The 19,985-nt window shown below is 32.4% G+C and overlaps 1 protein-coding gene across 2 annotated transcripts; it reads left to right on the forward strand.

Annotated features, from left to right (window-relative positions):
- Positions 1–11,878: 11,878 nt before the first annotated feature.
- Positions 11,879–19,497, forward strand: LOC107924437 (ethanolamine-phosphate cytidylyltransferase). 2 transcript variants are annotated; one of them, XM_016854925.2, is made up of 10 exons: positions 11,879–12,040; positions 12,525–12,919; positions 13,608–13,843; positions 13,959–14,116; positions 15,002–15,073; positions 16,618–16,685; positions 17,462–17,582; positions 18,317–18,382; positions 18,474–18,596; positions 19,069–19,497. In XM_016854925.2, the coding sequence occupies exons 2-10, from the start codon at positions 12,567–12,569 to the stop codon at positions 19,138–19,140; spliced, it is 1,269 nt and encodes a 422-aa protein (XP_016710414.2). In that variant the 5' UTR covers positions 11,879–12,040; positions 12,525–12,566; the 3' UTR covers positions 19,141–19,497. The 2 variants fall into 2 exon arrangements, with proteins under 2 accessions (XP_016710414.2, XP_016710492.2); XM_016855003.2 differs by lacking the exon at positions 11,879–12,040 and adding an exon at positions 12,048–12,181.
- The last annotated feature ends 488 nt before the right edge of the window (positions 19,498–19,985 follow it).

Below are 19,985 nucleotides of genomic sequence, written 5' to 3' on the forward strand. Positions count from 1 at the left end.
TACATGTAACATCTCTACCGTATATTTGTATATCATATATATAAACTATCTCTATGTAAATACCTGTACTAGTTCGTATCGAACTTGTATAATCTCGTAATAACACTATGTCCGTTGAACCGCTTAGAATATCTTTAGATACGCGGGTAGTACACGTGAGGTGTACTGAATTGTAAGTCCGTCAATTCCTGTACATGTATGCTCTTACAAGCCATAATCAGTAAGATCCTTCGAGCTGAAATATGGTAAGCTCATACAAGTTGAAAATCGGTAAGCTCTCACGAGCTGCAAATTAGTAAGCTCATACGAGCTGTGGTGAGTCCACAACACATACAGGATCTCAACCATAATCGGTAACCCTAATGACATGTCACTTGTATCCTACGAATTTCTAAGGTTCAAACGGGGATCGGTATTCTTCATACTTCATTGGTTATGCATTCAATAGTTGTGCATTGAAATTACACAATCCACATACATATATTTCAATTAAAGTATATAACTACACAATTTAATTACACAAACTTACCTCAAACTTGTACGGAGAAATACGATTGTTTAGTCCACGACTTTATCCTTTCCCCGATTTAAATTCCAAATATGGTTTTTCTTGATCTATATAATCAAATTTAACTAATTTAAGCATCATTCTATTAAATTCAATCCAAAATTCATGTTATGGAAAAATTACCATTTTACCCATATACTTTTGACTTCTTTACAATTTAGTCCCTAGGCTTGTAAAATGAAATTTATGTAATTTCACCACTATGTAAGCCTAGCCAAATTTTATATGTGCATATAACAACCCATACATTTAACAATTTCACACATTTAACACACTGTTTTCACATTTCTCTCTTTACAAAAGTTGTTTAACTAACAATAAGGATTTATTTTCTTCCATTAAACTTCAAAAACCTAGTATTTTCATCAATGGAAAATCTCAGACTATTCAATAATTTTGCAATTTAGTCCCTTAGTTAGCTATGTTAAGCTACAACGATCCCGAAAACATAAAAATCATAAAAAAACGGGCTTAAAAATCACTTACATGCAAGGAATTTTCTTTGCAAATTTTCAAGCTTTTCAAAGGCTCCTCTTTGCTGTAATTTTTGGTGGATGAAAACACAAAGATGATGGCCTATTTTGTTTCATTTGATTTAATTTAGCTTTTATTACCTAATTACCATTTTACCCTTACTTAACTTTAAAAATTACACAATTACCAAGCCATGCACATCCACTATCACATTTAATGGTCTAATTACCATATAAGGAACTCCACTATAGAGTTCTATAGCTATTTAACACCTTTAGCTAATAGAACACAACTTTCACACTTTATACGATTTAGTCCTTTTTCACAAATTGAGCATACAAAAGGTAAAATTTCTTAATGAAATTTTATGAAATCATACTATCATGCTGTAGACCACAAAATAATAAAAAAATAAAATTTTTGGCTTCGGGTTTGTGGTCCCAAAACCACTGTTATGATTTCACTGAAAACGGGTCGTTACAAGCAGATTGTTATAAACTGCGAAATAAAAGAGCTGCTGAGAGTAACGAAGAAGATGTAGTTGGTGCTAATTTGGCCAATGAAAGCGGTGATGATTTCTTGTTAGTGTCAACGAGTGATAACTCCAACCTTACGTCCAAGTGGATCCTAGATTCGGAATGTTCTTTGCACATGTATCCTAATAGAGAATGGTTCTCCACATATAGTTTGGTTGAAGGTGGAGTTGTGCGTATGGGAAATGATTCATCCAGTAAGGTAATTTGTATTGGTACTGTTAAAATTAGGATGCACAATGGGATGATTAGGACACTCTCAGATGTTAGTAAGTACCTGATTTACAAAAGAATCTCATCTCATTGAGTATTTTAGACTCGAAAGGATGAAGAATCCATATCGAGTCGAGCGGCATTAAGGTATCATATGGAGCTCTCGTTTTGTTAAAAGGTAAAAGAACCGGCAGTCTTTATATTCTGGAAGGTTTTATAGTGACTAGTGAAATCGGATGTCCCTCGTCTATTACGGAGTCGAAATCAACTCGTTTGGAGCAGAGGCAACTTGGTCATAGGAGGGAAAAAGGTAAGACCGTTTCGTTGAAAAGTTAGGGCACTGTGTTCGTGAAAATTAGACTCGAGTTAGTTTTGATTTGACAGTGTACAAGTCGAAGGTTAGAAGTCTTCCAGTTTCTAAGCAGAGATTCGACTCAGTTATTTCCCTACATAGTTCAAGATAGGCCTGTGGCGGGCTTTGGCAAAGATGACGTTATGGAAATATGAGTCAATGTGGAGATTTGTTAAGTATGACTCCTATTTCAGTAAAATTTTAGAAATAATCTTCTAGTTAAACGCTATTTATTCGTTTCAATCAAACTTTATTTATTTGTTTCAATCAAACTCTGATTAGTCTACATTATTTTATTATTAGTTGACCTATGAATTTAGCCTATAAATAGGCTCTTTTAAAACCTTAGAAAAAATACCCATTAGAGATTAGAACTCATAACACATTTAGAGAATTTTGTGTTTACGTTTTGAGGGTTCTTTTTTTTCAGGTTTGAGGGGTTTAGTTTTTTATCTCTATCTTTGTACTCTTCGTTCTTTTTCCATTATAGTAAAATTATCTTTGCTCGTGGTTTTTTATCCTCTTTAGAGAGTTTTTTCCACGTTAAATTTGTGTGTTCAATTTCTCAATTTCTTCTGCTAATTTTTACTTATTGCTTAATCGGGTTGATCCCCAACAATACCTTCTAATGAGAAAGAAACTAAAAATTCTCTAAAGAACAAGGAAAGGATTTAAAGACCCAAAGGACTCTAATATTTGACCAAGCAACAAGTTTCCAAGTGCTTTAGCCAAATTTAAAAGGAAAATAATGAAAAGGAATTGAAAGAAAGCATACCCTAAGTAGGATTCTCCAAGGTCAGCCAAAGAACTTCTAATGAGAGCAAACTTTACAAATAATTTGGATAAGATAAAAATCAACTTGCTATATCCTTATATATGTTGAGATTTAGTGCCCTTAGTGTCAAACGTACTTGAAATTTTTCGAACAGGTTGGTTTAAATAAAATTTCATCATTCATATTAATATCTTTTTGTATTAAGTCCTCAACGATTTTTGCACACAAAGCAAAATGTAATTAAATATTAGCTAATTGATTATCTAACGCTGAACTAATATTAAATTGCATTATATGGTTGGATCATAATGCAAAAAGATAACTTATATTAGCAGATAATCTAAATGCTCTATAGTTTAATCGAAATTGAGTAAGGGTTAAAAGATTTTCGTCTATCAAGTGCAATAAGGGAGATATCTTGTCTGGGGTATCGAAGCAAATGATTCCTAAAAGATAGAGACACAAATGTAACTGTTTAGATTGACAGTGCATTGGACAAGACTTAAGTAGAATGAATCTATTAAACTAAGCTTTATTTGATAAAATATTTTGATATAACAAAGATAATGTTTTTGAATATAAGTTGTTTTGAACAAAGACTTAATGAAGTTCAGAGTCAAGATTTTTTAAACACTTTGAAAATTACTTTGAACACTTGGGAAATATTTTGAACAAGTTTAGAAACCTTTCAAACATTCTAAAACAAGTAAAAAAACTGCTCCCTAACACTTATAAAATTGTTTTAAGCTTCGAAGCTTAGAAATATTGAGCAAAAATCAAAAGTATCAATATTTATCATTAAGTATCGATACCTAAACATTTTTATCGATACACATGCCTAGTATCGATACGAAATTGCCATTTTGGAATTTTTGAGACAAGTAAAAATTATCGATACTTATCATTAGTATCGATAACATCATATTTTTATTGATACCTTTTTTGGTATCAATACGAAATTGACGTTCTAACTTCGAGAGAAAATAAAGCAAAAGTATTAAGTATTGATACTTGCAGTTAGGTATTGATACCTATAAAAAGTTTACCGATACCCTCCCTTGGTATCAATATCATTTTAAGGTTCGATGTTTTGAAATTTATTCAAGAAATTACCCGAGTATCGATACCCATAAAAAGATATCTATATCTTTAATTAAGTATCGATAAATTTCTCCAGGTATTGACGTGAAAAAGGGCTAACGGTTATTAAATTGAACATTAAATGCTATAAGTACTGATACCTATCAAAAGTTATCAATACATGTTGTTGCAACTGACATTAATGCACTGATTTTTACATCCCCAACGACTCTATTCAATTTTACAACAACCACAATGGTTAGAAATCAAATTAGGACTATAAATATTATCTTCCAAAGGTTCAGAAACAAGAAGAGAGAGTAAAAAGATCAAAAATCTATCCTATCAATATTTGTTCTTTAATTCTTCATAATTTTCTTATATACACTTGTGAGCATTTATAGTTTTCTATCAACTCAAGTGTTTCTTTTGTATTAGTGCTTAATTGGCAAACATTCTAATCTTGTAAGGATTGTTTCTTTGTTTGCTTTTTTAGAGGGTTTGTATCTTAAGATTTTGGTAGAAAACTTAAGGGAATTGTAAGGTTAAACCTTGTCCTCAAAGGTTAATCAAATTAGTGAATTTTGAAAAATCCTTAATTGTGAAAAGCTAAGGTGGTGGAGTAGGAAATTGGGGTTGAACCATTCTAAATTCTTGTGTTCATTGTTTCATACTTTTTTCCTTTTGCTTCCACAAATTTTTAAAAAGCCAATTCACCATCTCTTAGCTATTTTGGTTGATTGATTGAGCTAATAGAATCCTAGATCCATTTATGAATTTTTTTTTATTTGTCACATTCATAATGTGACTATGTGCGCGTAAGTATTATAATTTGATGTATTAAAACCCTGTGTTTAATTGGTAATAGAGCCAAAAGCTAGTATGTCGAGTATATGAATTCTACCTGACATAGCTTCGTTGATGATAATGGAATTTGTAACACCCCAAAATTTTCTAATTAGACACCTAGCACTATTCTAGTAGTGGACATAGTGAATTCGTGAGAAAATAGGAAAATGAGTAAATTAAAGTATTCTTATGGAAAAAAGTTGATATTTGAGATGAAAATTAATGAAATAAATTTTAGAAGTGAGAATGTGGCAAAAATGACTAAATTGCAATCTATAAAAAGTTTCAGGACTAAAGTGAAGATTTGACTAAAATGAAAATTGTGAGTTATTATTGATTAATTTTAATAAGAATAAATTGGAATATGTATTGGTGTGATGAAAATTACTTTTTTGGGACTGAACTGGAAAAAATTGGAAATGTAACGATCCAAAATTTAGTGGTATCGAAAAATACAGTTTTAGAACCTCATTTTTGATGTTTGAGTCCGTAAATGTTATTATTTAATATTTATGAGGTTAGTACAAAGGGTAATTGAAAATTGACCCCTTAATTTTGTCAAATGGATAGTTAATTAAGGTATAAAGACTAAATTGTAAAAGTGGTGAAAGTTAATTTTTAATTAATTGAAGGACAAATTGAGCAATTAGACCTTCTTTATTCTAAATTGTAAAAGTGATAAAAGTTAATTTTTAATTAATTGAAGGACCAATTGAGCAATTAGACCTTCTTTATTATGTCAAACAATGGTGGATGCAAATTGTCATCCACTAATTTTGTTAATTAAGTTTAACATTAAGTTAATTAAGATTTAGCTAATTAATTATGTTTAATTAATTATTAACTAAAGTATATGAGACAAAAATAAAAGAAAAGCAAAACATTTTATTCTCTCTATCTTCTTCAACCGAAACAAAGAAAAGAAATAGAGTTTGGGGAGCTTCAAACTTTTGGCACAAAATTGGTAAGTTCAATAAAGTCTTTATCTTGTAATTTTTATGTTTTTGAGGTCGTGGGAGTTTAATTTAGCTAGCTCATGTACCAATTTGTAAAATTGTTAAAGTTTCTAAAAGTTTCTATTGATTAATTCTTAAAGAAATTGGTATTAATTTGTTAGGTTTTAAGAATAGATGTGAAAAAATAACTAATTTATAAAGTGAAAATTGTTAGTTTTGAACATAGGGACTAAAGTGTAAATATTTCAAAATTGGTATGAAATTTCTATAATTATGGACAGTAGAGGGTCCTAAAAGGATTTAATTCAGATCAATTTTGAAATTGATGCTCAAATTATTGCAATTTTGGTTTTTAGAGACTAAATGGAATAAAATGCAAAATTTTCGTGAGCATTAAAAAATGAAATTGAACTGATACATACTTATAATTGGATGAAATAAGACGGTTGAAATTGACAATTGAACTAAATAATTGTATAGATAGAAAATTGAACCAAATCGAAAATAATCAAGGAAAAGACAATTTTTGAATAGTCCTTAAAAGTTTGAACTTGTTTGTTGAATTAACCAGGTAAGTTTATATGGTATGTTTGTATTTATATTTTTATATTTTTCAATAAAGAATTTGTGCATGTTTGATAGTAATTTGAATTGTTTGCAATTTGGTACAAAATGTGAGATATAGACTAAATGAGTTTATAATTAATAGGCGAAAAGCTGGAAAATAATTATAAATCATATGAGGGTAACACACTTATTAGAATATACTTGGACGAGCATTGAGTAGTTGCTTTCGTAATGGTATGTTGTTTGCAAGAACTTAGTCACAATACTATAGTGGAATGACTTCATGACTAAATGGGTTTATAATTAATAAGTAAAAAGCCGAAAAATAATTATAAATCATTTGAGTCCTAATTACATATGTCCAATTGGTCCCTCCACTAGCTTGTTAAAACCAGAAATGAATTGTGTGTTTGAATACAAATGAACTGAATGAATAGGAAAAGAGAAATGAGAAACATTCAGGAATGATTATGGTTTTTTTCGAAATGAAAAAATGGAATCATTTGGAAATGAATGTAGGTTTCCAAAATGGAAATGGAAATGATTCATTTGCAATTCTATATGGATTACTTAAAATGATCGGAAGAATGAATTTATGTTTTTGAGCTATTTTGAAGCCCGAAAATGAAAATAAACCATTAAACCACAATGAACATGTTGAGTTGTGAAATATTAAACATATTTTCTCGAAATTTTACTAAGGGTAAAATCGTTAAAATTTTATTTGGGGTAAAATCGTCTAGGGGTAAAATCGTTAAAATTTTATTTGGAGTAAAATCGTCAAAATTTTACTAGGGATAAAATAGGGATGAGAAAATTGTTTAATATCGAATATTAAAGTTTATTTTGGGAAATAGAAAAATCGAATCGGGTTGGATCACACTTTATCTATACTTTTTCCAAATCATTTGTTTTTACTTTCATCTTTGTCCACCAATTTAGGCGAATATATCTATACGCATAACATAATAACGTAATAAAAATAAGGATTTAAGGGACCTAGCCAGGTCGAACATCATGCACATAAGGGGTATTATTTCCAATTCCTACGTCTAGAGGATCGAATAAACCATGCTCTGATACCACTAAAATTGTAACACCCTTACCCGACTCGATCATCAAGTCTAGATATGGAGTGTCACAATTGAACCAATTTGATCTAATAATTTAATCGAAAAATTTGCCAAATGACTTTATTAATTTATTTTGAATGCTTTTTATAATGGAACCTTAAGCCAACCTTAATTTGACTACCTTGAAAGTTCTATACTCTAAGTAAAACTATTTAATTACAATATATCTAACCCCAAGGTGAAGCCTTTGAAGATACCCATTCCTATGTGCATGACACCGTACAGACGATAATCCTTGATCTAACGCGGTCTGGTTTGGTCCCTCCTCAAGATCCTCAATCACCCAACGAGTCTTACAAACATAGGCCCAAATTTTGTAAGTTCGAAAGAACTTAGTGAGTTTCTTTACTATATTACTCATAAATAGACCCCATCTTGCAAGGATAGTAAAATGAAAAGAAACTAAATGCGTTTAACTCCTAGATTATTTTGGGACAATTTCTCTTAATTTGGGATAGTGGACTCCAATTCATTTTTCAAGTTCGTCTATTGGTAGATAGATTGATAAGTGATCTTCCCTTGGTCGATCCTATAGTCATCTGACTAGTTTTGGTGATTTTTCAGATGTCTCGTAGTAACTGCGGACTCTATCCTTTCTTCATCTACATTTTTTCTTTCGCCATATACTTAAGGTTGTCCTTTTAAACTTCCATCCTAAAGACCCTTTGGCTATTTCTTTCTTGATGTACATTCCAAATCTGACTAGTCCTTAGTGGACTCTTTTTTTTTACTATAGTCATGAATGACTTGCTAACATCCCATCAGTCAAGTTAACTAATGAGGACCCGCGCCACTCTGGTAGACTTAATCTCATTTCACCCTGTACTCGACTAAAAAGTTGGATAGATTACTTACTTGTGATCTGCCCTATTTGAGATACCTTGCCTTTAAGGTATAACAAGTTTATCTGTATTAGACTGTTTTAGCCTACAGTATCCAACAGATTGTTATCTGAGCGACCATTCAAGTTTACGAATCCTCTTCTTGTATATTGGTTCTCTACGGGATTAACTCTATGGCGAATATACACACAATAGTTTCCCCTCAAAGAGGAATAGTTTTGATAGACATATACCACTTAAATAATCCTATTAGTACATTTTTCTATCCTTAGGTTCCAACTAACCCCTCTTTACCGATTAGATTGTCTGGGTATATACATTTATGCATCATCGTATAAGCTACGGTTTCAATGAAGCCTTATACTGGGAGTGAATCTCTCGTTACTCTTCTAAAACCTTCCTCTAACATCCAGAGTTTCTCAGTGGCAAAACCTTACCTACGATCTATAGATAAATCCTCTCTTGTTTGCCTATATACAAGGCATTATTAGTACGACATTCCCATAATTGGTTCTAGCTGGGTTACAACCATATTCCCTACCAGCTTTCTTGCTTGTCGTTTTGGTAGACATTTCACATTTCTAATATTTTTGCATTATTTGACTGATTCCTCAATCCCGCTAGCTAGCTATCGCTTGTTAACACTTGCAATTTCCTCGCTTGTGTGATTTTTCCATAATCACCGTCCTAGCGGACTACCCCATTTTTATTGTCCCGACAGACTATCCCATGTTCACTGTCCTGGTGGACTACCCCGTGTTTATTGCTCCGGTGGACTATCACATGTTTAATGTCCTGACAGACTCTATTGGTTGCCATAGTCAAGTTATGGTCTTACACCTGTAATCCTCATGTTTAATGTCCTAGCAAACTATCCCATGTTTACTGTCCTGGCGAACTCTATTGGTTGCCATAGTCGAGCTATGATTTTACACCTTAACCTTTTTAAGGTGTCGCCCCAAAGGACTTAATAATTGTTTCTACGGTGTCGTCCTAAAGGACCTTACTATCGTTGCGATATTTCTCTGTAGAGTCAACAGGCAATCATCATGGTATCGCTCTAGTGAGCTAGTCAATATCATTCTATCTCACATTTAACCTTGATGCTCGAATACCATAGTGTCCCTTCCGCAATACCCAGAGCTTTGTACATCACGGTTTACAACCTGTAACATCGAATTGCGGAATCTACCAAAAATTTCATTTCCCTGTCCATCCTCCTATTTCTTCATACGCCAAATCCTGCTCCATCTATCCCGCCATTAATTTCCCTCCATACTTCACAATTCATAAACAAGCAGACACATGCGTATCATCACATAAACAAAATAACGCGGTATACACTAGGTTTATATGTAGTACCACAACCATTTCATGCATACCAACACACTTGCGGACATTCATATACCTAGTCATCCTTATGTATACATATAATTCTCAAATAGCAAAGATCATATCAATCATATAACATTCAAAGCACATCCATGTATGGAGTATATAAACTCACCTAATGCTTATTTGCTTCATCAGCTTAGCTTTTCCGAATGCCGGAGCTCCCATTCTCCTAGCAGCTAAGCATAATAATCAAAGCCATAAATTAAACTTAACATTCCCACTTAAAAACTCAGTTTTCAAAAACATGCAAAACCCCTCAAAGGTTCAAGGAATTCTTAACTTCATTTCTCAATTTTACGAACACTAAAGGACTTAGGACTTTACCAGTTCACTAGATTTTTTACTTTTTCGACTAAAACCTCATGATCACCGCTCCATGCAGAGCTTCTCGGAATTATCACTTCTTTGGAGCAACCAAAGAAAAAGATGAAAAAGAGAATAAAATTAAACAAAATTGAGAAGATTTCACCCTGAGAATTCATTTCTCAACTATTTATAGCCTTTTACACACGATTATCAACCCTATAAAAATTACCCATCGATAACCATTTTGTCTCCCACTAAGAAACTAGTTGGTCTTAATCCAATTGAACCAGAATTGGGAATCAACTATGTCCAAATCAACCACTAAATTTTTCTTGATTTTTTAGTAAAACCTGTCAACTTACGAATTCTTTCAATTTAACCCCCAATTATTCCTAAATTTCAGACTTAAGGAAATATCAAGTGTAACAGTAAGTGTTAACTATTAAAGTGTTATCTGGTCAATATAGAATTTATGACACTTCTATTTCTCTAAAGAGATAAAATGAGTTTTTGAAATTTATTATTACCATATAGATACAATTAATAGATAAATGAAAATTTTGAAAAATCTAATCTAATAAATAATGAACAATTAAATAAAAAAGAAAAAAAAATATAGAAATTACATTAAAAAAAAGAGAAATCCGCACTTGTCATCATTACATGATTTTGGTCCTTATTATATTAAATATACTGGTTTTCTCACCAGTACAATGCACATTAGGGACGGAGCTAGGAGGTTGACAAAGGCACTACCCCTAAAATGTAAAATTGCAATATTGACTCTTTAAGTTTTACAAGATTTTAATTGAGTAAACAGTAAAATTATAATTTGACCCCTAAAATAATAAAATTATAATTTAATTATTTAAAAATTATAAAGATATAAGTTATTACAATTGTGAAATTGCATTTTGACTCTCATAAAATATACAAATTAATTCTATCTTCTTAAAAAAATTTCTAACTTCACTCCTAACGCATGTGATAAAAAAATTGCACAGTATAATATATGCCCAAAACATAGAAAAGATAAAATATGTGATGATATTTTGATATTAAAAACGGTTTCGAAGTCATATATATTACCAACATTTACATACTATTAATTAAATTTTTTAATGAAGCAATATATGAAAGAATTAATAACTAAATATAAAAAATTTGGTTTAGAAATTAATATAAAGTTGTAATAAAAAATATTAAAATATGTGCAAATAATTTGGATGGAGTACATCAAATCATATATATAATATAATTTAACAACAGTGTTTATTTATAACACAATTACATAAATATATTAGTTTAATGTTGTTTTAAAATAAAAAATAATATTATATATTAAAAGTAGATTTAACAATCATGAGTATATTTATACTTAAAAGTATTTTATAAATATAGAAGCATTTTAATTAATTAAATATATAAATCTTAAAAATATTTATTTATCAAGGGAAATGTATTATTTTGTTCTTAGAGAAATATTAAATAAAAATAATGTATAATGTAAATTAAAATAGTGAATTATTATTTTTAAATAAAACTTTTAAAAAAGGTAATTCAAGAAAGCAAGTATACCATTTTTAAATAAAAAATTTCCTATAAAAAATATATAAAAGATACATGATATGGTGTAATATATATATAATATGATTCTAAATATTTTAATTATGCCAACAAAGACTTGTATTTTTTTTTAAAAGAAAAGTTTATTTTGTTGTATATATACATGTGATATTGATGTATGGAAATTAAACCCGACCCGACTGCTTTGGGAAAGAAAACAAACAATTGGAAGGATATTTGTGAGAAAACGATATTGTTTGCAACTTGTTTAATTTAATTAGACGAAATGCAATACATACTGGGCCAGCTGCCACTCACAAATCCCGTGTGAGAGAAACGAGAGAAGGAAAAACAAAAAAAAAAAAGAAAAAGAAAAAAAGAAAAGGAGGAGACACGAACCCAGAATTAAAGAAAAACTACAGCAAAGAAAGGTAAAGATTCGATCTACCATCTTCACATATTCCAATTCTCACGCTTTTCCGTTTCCTTTCGTTAGAATTTGCAGTCCTCAAACTTAATTAGATTTGCCCATTTTTAACTAAAATTCATATGATCTGGCTTCTTGATTTTGCGTAAGATTCAGATTTAACACTTTCTTAACAAATCCAGTTTTAATTAAGCTTTTTCATACTTCTGAATTTCATTTTTGCATGTATTTATATACAACCCATAACACATTTATTAATTTGTATGTTTTACAAGTTTCAGATTCTCTTTCAATCGTTGCCAATAAAGGCCCTCCTTTCTGCCCAAATTAGAAAAGTGAAATTATATTAATTGCCTTTTATTTATACATAAACTTTCGTGTAAAGTTAGCCTGAAAGGTCTCTGAAATTTTCCTTTATTGCAAATCTTACATTCTTCTTCTTATCATTATTAATAAAATTATTATTATTTGGTATTGCCATGTTTTAGGTTCTGTGTCTCCTGTTATTGCGGTTCGAAGAGAGGATAGCAATGGAATACGAGAGTAACAATTGGATTTGGGACGGGGTGTATTACTGCCCACGTCTCTTTGGTGGCCTAATGCTAACGGCTGCCTTGCTTGGTTTGTCTACCACTTATTTCGGTGGAATTGGACTGTTCCCATTGTCATATGTTTGGTCAGATTCAGGGATCTTCCACAAGAAGAAGTGTGAGAAGAAGCGCATTCGAGTTTACATGGATGGGTGCTTTGATCTCATGCATTATGGCCATGCCAATGCGTTGAGGCAAGCTAAGGCTTTGGGAGATGAATTGGTGGTTGGGGTTGTAAGTGATGAGGAGATTATTGCCAATAAAGGTCCTCCTGTTCTGCCTATGGAAGAGAGGTACTAATGTGACTCTGTTTTTCGTTCGATATTTTATTTCATTATCTGTAGTTCATTTTTGCCTTATCCTTGTGTTTTGCACATATAAACACTGCTCTGTTTTGAATCTTCATTAACTCTAATCACATGGAAAGCATTCACAATGCCTTGGCTTATTAATGAAGGTTTTGAAAACTAGCACAGCTCAAAATACTGTGATATCCTCATATGTGAAAAAATAAATTTGTTGAAAGAAAACAGTGAGGAAAAAGATTATATATGTACGTGTGTGCGTGCGTGTGTGCATGCATGCATGCAAGTCTATATATATCCAACTCTGAAGTATGAGAATCAAGAAGCCTAATAAATTGTAACAGATTAGCTGTTTTACAATGGAACCTTCACATGCATGTAAAATCAGTTAATGAACAACATGAATTGCAGAGGCTAGTTATCTGGTGCAACAATTTCTTTTTCAAGAGCATGTAGGCAAGAAGGCTGTATACCTTAGGTATTATCTTTGCTTCTAACTTATTAAGCTGTATTGAAATTAATATCTCCTATGCAATAAAGTTCTCAACTTTCAACTTGATTAATCTGCATGCCAGTCTTTCCCTTGATGGTTTGTTTGTCAACTCGCTACTGTTGGTAAGATTTTTGTAATTACTGTATTGTGTGGTTCCATGGATCTCATTGAAGTTCTCTCCAGGCTGGCACTTGTTAGTGGATTAAAGTGGGTGGATCAAGTAATAGCAAATGCCCCCTATGCAATTACTGAGCAATTCATGAACAGTCTGTTCAATGAGCATAAGATTGACTATATAATACACGGTGATGATCCTTGCCTTCTCCCTGATGGATCTGATGCTTATGCCTTGGCAAAGAAAGCCGGCCGCTACAAGCAGATTAAACGCACTGAAGGTGTCTCCAGCACGGATATTGTTGGTAATAAAAATTTTCTTGAGATGTGTTCAAGATTCCTTTGGTTAAATCCTTTTCATCTACTAGCTTCTGTAAATTTCAGTAATTTCTAATTATTTCACTAATTATACATATGTAGGAAGAATACTTTGTTCTGTAAAGGATACTGAAGGGGGTGGAGATCATACTAGCACACTTTTGAATGGAGATTCAGGTGAAAGATGTCATTCACAAAGGGCTCAGATTTCCCAATTTCTACCAACATCTCAGCGGATTGTGCAATTTTCAAATGGCAAGGTACTATTTAGTTTCACACTAGCCAGCCTAAGAGAAACTAAGCTTCATATTAAGGATCCTTCAGAACTTTCTTTGAGATTAGCTCATTGATATAATTACTTAAGAAATTATAATTTTAGGCAGCATGAACATGGAATAAAGAGTGCACTCTTTAAAATCTGTTTGCAAGAAAGAGTTATAGCCTCAAAAACTCCAAAGTGCTTGGCGAGCCTATTACTAAAAATTATACTAAAGTTATATTACGTTTGTCAAGTTCAGTTGGTAAAGGCATACAAAGTGCTAATTCTCTCTCCTTTGGCAGTTGACAATAACAAGAAAAAGATGATTTTATATCATCTTTCTTCAAATTAGGCTGGTTGAGCTACTCATTTACCATAGCTATTGTCTTGTTATGACCAAACTGGCCGACTGCCCTTCTGGCTTATAATCCCTTTGCAATGTTTTATTAAAGATGTGTTCTGTAGCATCATGAACGTAAAGGTCTGGATAAAATGCTTATGTAAATCTTTTGCTTGAAAGATAATTTTTAGGAAACTGATTAAAGCAATTTATTGGACGGACTTTAAAGTATAATATGGATCAATGGTTTGGTGCATTCTTCACTTCGTTTTTCATTCTCTTTTTTTATCTCACTAGTAGTAATATTGTTTCAAAATGGCCTAAAATTCTGTCATAAGTCAATTCCCTAGCACAAGGGATGCTTGCAACCATTTCTTGTAAAAGTTTAAGCGCTATTTTCTTCTTTATCAGACGTGGGGGAGAGTGTGGGGGTATGGATGGATGTGGTGCCAATTTAGTTCTTTTGCTTTCTTTCTCCTTTTAACTGTATGTTTATGAGAATGCATGGCTCTCTTTGCATGCCAATCTCATTCAGTTTTTCTTCAGGGACCTGGACCAAATGCTCGCGTTGTATACATTGATGGGGCTTTCGATCTCTTTCATGCAGGGCATGTGGAGGTATTTCATCCCTTTGATACTTTTCTCTCATCTGATTTTTCTTTTTTTTTTTATGTTATTATGATTCCATAAATTTGGTGATTGCTCTCAATCAGATCCACATGTTATTCCAGTGTTGTTGTAAGATAAGCATTCTACTGTCTCATTGTAGCCTCTTTTAATACACATTTTGGTGCAAAATTTAAGCATAGCTTACTTTTATCTGGCTTGGCTACCATTGTCTGAATATATGAGCCGAGCAGCTAGCTGACATTGTTGCTCTATGGTGAGTAAATAACCCAACTGAAACTTTTAGTCCTGATGATAATTAAAATATAGGATGCCTATCCTGTAATGAGGATCCTTTAGATATGCACTTTCTCTATCAAATTTTAAACTAGAGTGGTGAACAGAATATTGTTAAAAGGCTGGGTGTTGATGCAGCTCAATCTATTTAATAATTTAGGTTAACACCTTTGTGATAGTCAAAGGCATAATTGATTTGTAGGGACCCGTGTGGGGAATAATTACTAAGTTAAATGCCAGAAGTTCTAAATTATGTACTTCATTCTTTTGATTTAGGGGTCTCCCAATGTTGAGTGAAGTAGCATGACATATATAAGATTTAAGGTAGGTATGATTAGTAAGCAACATTACCCCTTACTTTCAAATGGGAGATTATATTTGAAAGCTCATTTGTGTTGTTGAAATGCTGTAATCTTCATCATACTACCAAACAACTAATTAATCCCAATATGGCACCATCTGATGTGTTTTGTTGTAACATTTAATTACACTTTGTAATTCAGAACCTTTTTTTCAATCAATAACATGCTAGTCTGGATGTGGACATCTTCTGACTGATCCTTCAGGGAAAAGGTTAATTATTCTCATTTGTAAAGGACATTGCCTTAAATATGGAAGTGGTCTAATGCTTCATCCTTAATTAGCTGATATTATTTTTCATAATCAAGATCAGAAAATGTGCTCATATATTCATTAGTTAATCCATAACAATGTTTGGTGTTAAGAAAGCCTGTGCAGGAACTTACACTGCCATCACCACCCACATCCTATGTAGGTGATGGACCATATATCTTGAAAGTCCTATGAATGCATTGTGATCCTTTGGTGGATCAACAAAGAAAATAGAAACTGTAACAAAAACTTGGAGGTTACTGCTAGAAATATGCAGTTAGTCATTGGAAAGGCAGAAAAAGGTTTGGAGCTAGGAAGGACTGCAATGCTGAGAATGATATGTTCTTGTGGCTACTGAGTAAGATTGAAGAAATTAAGAATATTAAACTTGCGAGTTTATGATTTCTGATTGTTGGGAGAAGAGGAGAAACAGCCTTATTTATTTATTTATGTTTTTGGGTGAGGGGGCCCTGGCTGGGTGAGGATTTGTCTGAAAGGGTGAGAGAGGGTATATACCATCATAAACTTTTAAGAGCTGAAAAGAAAATGCTATAATTTGTGATCCACTGATCTATGTTCCATGTTATTTGTTTTTCTGGAAAAATGAAAGTTCTGCAACTGATTCCATGTTGTCCATGTTTACTCAGATCCTTAAGAAGGCTAGGCAGCTTGGAGACTTTTTGCTTGTTGGTATCCATACTGACCATATTGTGAGGTACGTCATTTATTTTATGCTTTGTTTATCTTTTTGTTTTGTTAGTATCTTTAAATTTTGTTGTAATACTTGAGTTTAGAAGGTTGAGAGTTAACTTCAGATACTCGCTTGTAAATTTGCTTATCTAAACTATATTTAAGCACTTTATTGAGTTGGTGTCACCCTTAACCGGGTCACTAACTCAGCTATGAAATTATAAAAATATCTCTTCTTTTAAGTTATAATTAATATTAGTATGATGACACTTTTTTCATTTCATACTTTTGTGTCATCTTTAATTAAAAGATTAAAAATTACAAATCCAAGGATTGACCACATGTTCAATAGTATTAAAATACAAGTTCATTACGACTCCACTTATATTCATTATTGAATAATTTTAACAGATTAACATACAATATTTTCATTCATCTTCTATACTACATTTAAGCACTGTGCTGAGTTGGTGTCACACTTAGCGGCTCACCAACTCTGTTACGAGATTACAGAAATACCTATTCTTTTAAATTATAATTAATATTATTATGATGACACTTTTTTCTTTTCATACTTTTATATTACCTTTAAATAAAAGAATTAAAAATTACAAATCCAAGGATTGGACACATGTTCAATAGTATTAAAATACAAGTTCATTACCACTCGACCTATATTCATTATTGAATAAATTTTAACAAAAAATATTTTCTTTCACCTGCATCGTGGGTGTGACAAATTGTAGTGTTACTAAAGAGTTTCTATATAAGATATTACTCATGCGTCTACTTTGCATGCAGGGAGCACAGGGGGATGCCTTACCCAGTTATGCATGTTCATGAGCGCAGTCTTAGTGTGTTAGCTTGCCGTTATGTTGATGAAGTTATCATTGGTGCTCCTTGGGAAGTTACTAAGGACATGGTGTGGTTTTCTCTTGAATTTTATATTGCTATGTCTATAAATTAATCTGTGTATAAGATTGTACATCCCTTCGATTACGTATCTATTTATTTGTATCGGTTTAGCATAGTTATTTCCTTGGTGGTGGCACAAAAATATGCAACAAGCTACAGTCTGTTGGCTGTAAGTTTTAACATGACCTAATCATGGTGATGAGGACCTCTATTTTCATTTTTAAGCATTTGAAGTGAGTAAAAGGAAAGGGTCTTGGTTTTATAAGGGGGAGTAGGTCTTATTTTCATGTATTCCTTATTCTCATTATCCATTTTATCAAATCTTGTACAAAATAATGCATCCAGAAACAAGAATTTAGATTCAAGATATTGTTCCTTTTAAAGAGTAGACGCATCCTCCTTATATGCCAAAGCATGTCCATCCATTAAATACTTGTGCCATATGACTTGATGATTTAGTTGTTACTAGTTTCTGTAGCCAGGTCTTGGATTTAGAAATCCCCCCTCCCTCTCAGGCCTGAAAAAAATACAAGAAATATGTTTTTCTTTTCTTTAAGAATTACTTATTTTTGTTTGTTGTTAACTGGTTGTGCATTTCTGTACTCTCTACAGCAATTCTATTGGTAATTTGCATTACATTATTGCTGCTGCTGCTACTACTAATATCACCATTGCTATTTCTCTCTCACTCTTCAAAATTGGAAAGCTGTCATGGCTCATGATATTTCTTTGTTTTAACAGATTACGACCTTCAACATTTCTATTGTTGTGCATGGAACTGTTGCAGAGAGTAATTCTTTGTTGCCTGTAAGTTTTCAGACCCTCTTTGGATTTAATTCATCGTTATGACCCCTTGTGTCTATGGATTTGGAAGAATTGCTGATTTTGCTTTGTACAGGGTGAAACTGATCCATATGCATTTCCGAAGAGCATGGGAATTTTTCGGTTGCTTGAAAGCCCAAAAAGTTTAACCACTAGTTCTGTATCCCAAAGGATAGTTGCCAATCATGAGGCTTATGTGGTACTACTTACTTGCACTTGACTGCATGGGAAATTTTTTTGTTGTTTTATTCTCTGATGCTTAAATAGAAGTGGAAATTGATCGGCAATTGTTCACATTCTTTCAGAACAACATTACATGCTAGACATTTAATTTATGGATTACAGATTATATCTTGGCTATGGATATCGTTGAAACTTTTTGCATGAGGCATGCACTGAAAGGAGTGTGCTTCTAACATCAATCGCATTTTGTTGGTCATTTTCAATTAGAAGAGAGATCAGTTGTAATTTTCTAGTTCCTTTGTATCTGATCTGCGTATCAAAATGTCTTACTAGTAACCTGAATCATGGGTGTTTTCTACATTTACTAGTTTCTTCATTTTAAGTCCTGCAAGATAGTGCTATTTCAGATGTTTAACGCTTTACCGAATGCTTGGATATATTTAAATATCATCTCTATCCTCAAAATTTTCTGCTGAATTTCAATGCAGAAACGCAATGTGAAGAAGGCACAGAGTGAAATGAAATACTATGAAGAGAAGACTTATGTCGCAGGGGAGTAGCTGATTTAGGTTTCTAATGTTAGCAAGTTTGGTACAGCTCTTCATGCTGCCTTAACAATTCATATTGATGTAGATGATTATATCAGGCTGTGGAAGACACAGACAGTATTATTGGAAGATAGAAAGATTGCAAGGCATGGCATCAATACCAGAAACTTCCAAGCCAACGCTTAATTTATATAATTTTTGTTATTCCAATTTTTTTTACCCCAGTTTTCTGAGATTTAGAAGAACCCTTTAATAATTTGTTTACTACGGATGCTTGTAAACAATGTAATCACTGATTACTTTACCCCTCCCTTGGGTGGGGCGCATGATTTTTGTGTGCTTTTAATTCAAAAGCAAAGGTACTCTGTATATTTGCCTAATTATTTTGATTGTTTCAGATTGGTGGTTTACGATAAAAGACGTAACAGAAAACAATCATGTAATCAAGAATGACCTTATTTGATATTTGGTTCTGTTTTCTTTTTGCCTTGCGCGAATGAACGCAGAATCTCTTTTACCGTAAAAGTAAGGAAATATGACTCACGTTGGAAGTACAGAAAAAACCATGTGATTGGAGTGATGAGTCGGTAGCCGTTGTTTTCTTGTACATCCACTGAATCGGTAGCTTCCAGGGCAGGAACCCTCATCAATATCAGTTAATTCCATGTCATTTGCCCACATTATTTTCAATGCCAAAAACTGAACAAGGAAATCGTATCCAACCACGAAACTTGGAAACTGCAGCAGTTATCACAACATGGTGAAGAAAAACATGAACTATTAGGGGAAAAGGAGAGCTAGAGATAAGGTCAGGATTTAAACAGATAGGGGAACGCAACAGAGGTTTACTATCATAA

Source organism: Gossypium hirsutum, chromosome D08 (genome assembly GCF_007990345.1).
Source record: "Gossypium hirsutum isolate 1008001.06 chromosome D08, Gossypium_hirsutum_v2.1, whole genome shotgun sequence".
NCBI lineage: Eukaryota > Viridiplantae > Streptophyta > Magnoliopsida > Malvales > Malvaceae > Gossypium > Gossypium hirsutum.

What these genes read in the sequence shown, in the direction of transcription:
- LOC107924437 (XM_016854925.2), top strand. Translation starts at nt 12,567, where the DNA reads ATGGAATACGAGAGTAACAATTGGATTTGGGACGGGGTGTATTACTGC. An exon ending in AGAGTAATTCTTTGTTGCCT is followed by an intron (nt 18,383 to 18,473) that starts GTAAGTTTTCAG and finishes TGCTTTGTACAG; the next exon opens with GGTGAAACTGATCCATATGC. An exon ending in CCAATCATGAGGCTTATGTG is followed by an intron (nt 18,597 to 19,068) that starts GTACTACTTACT and finishes ATTTCAATGCAG; the next exon opens with AAACGCAATGTGAAGAAGGC.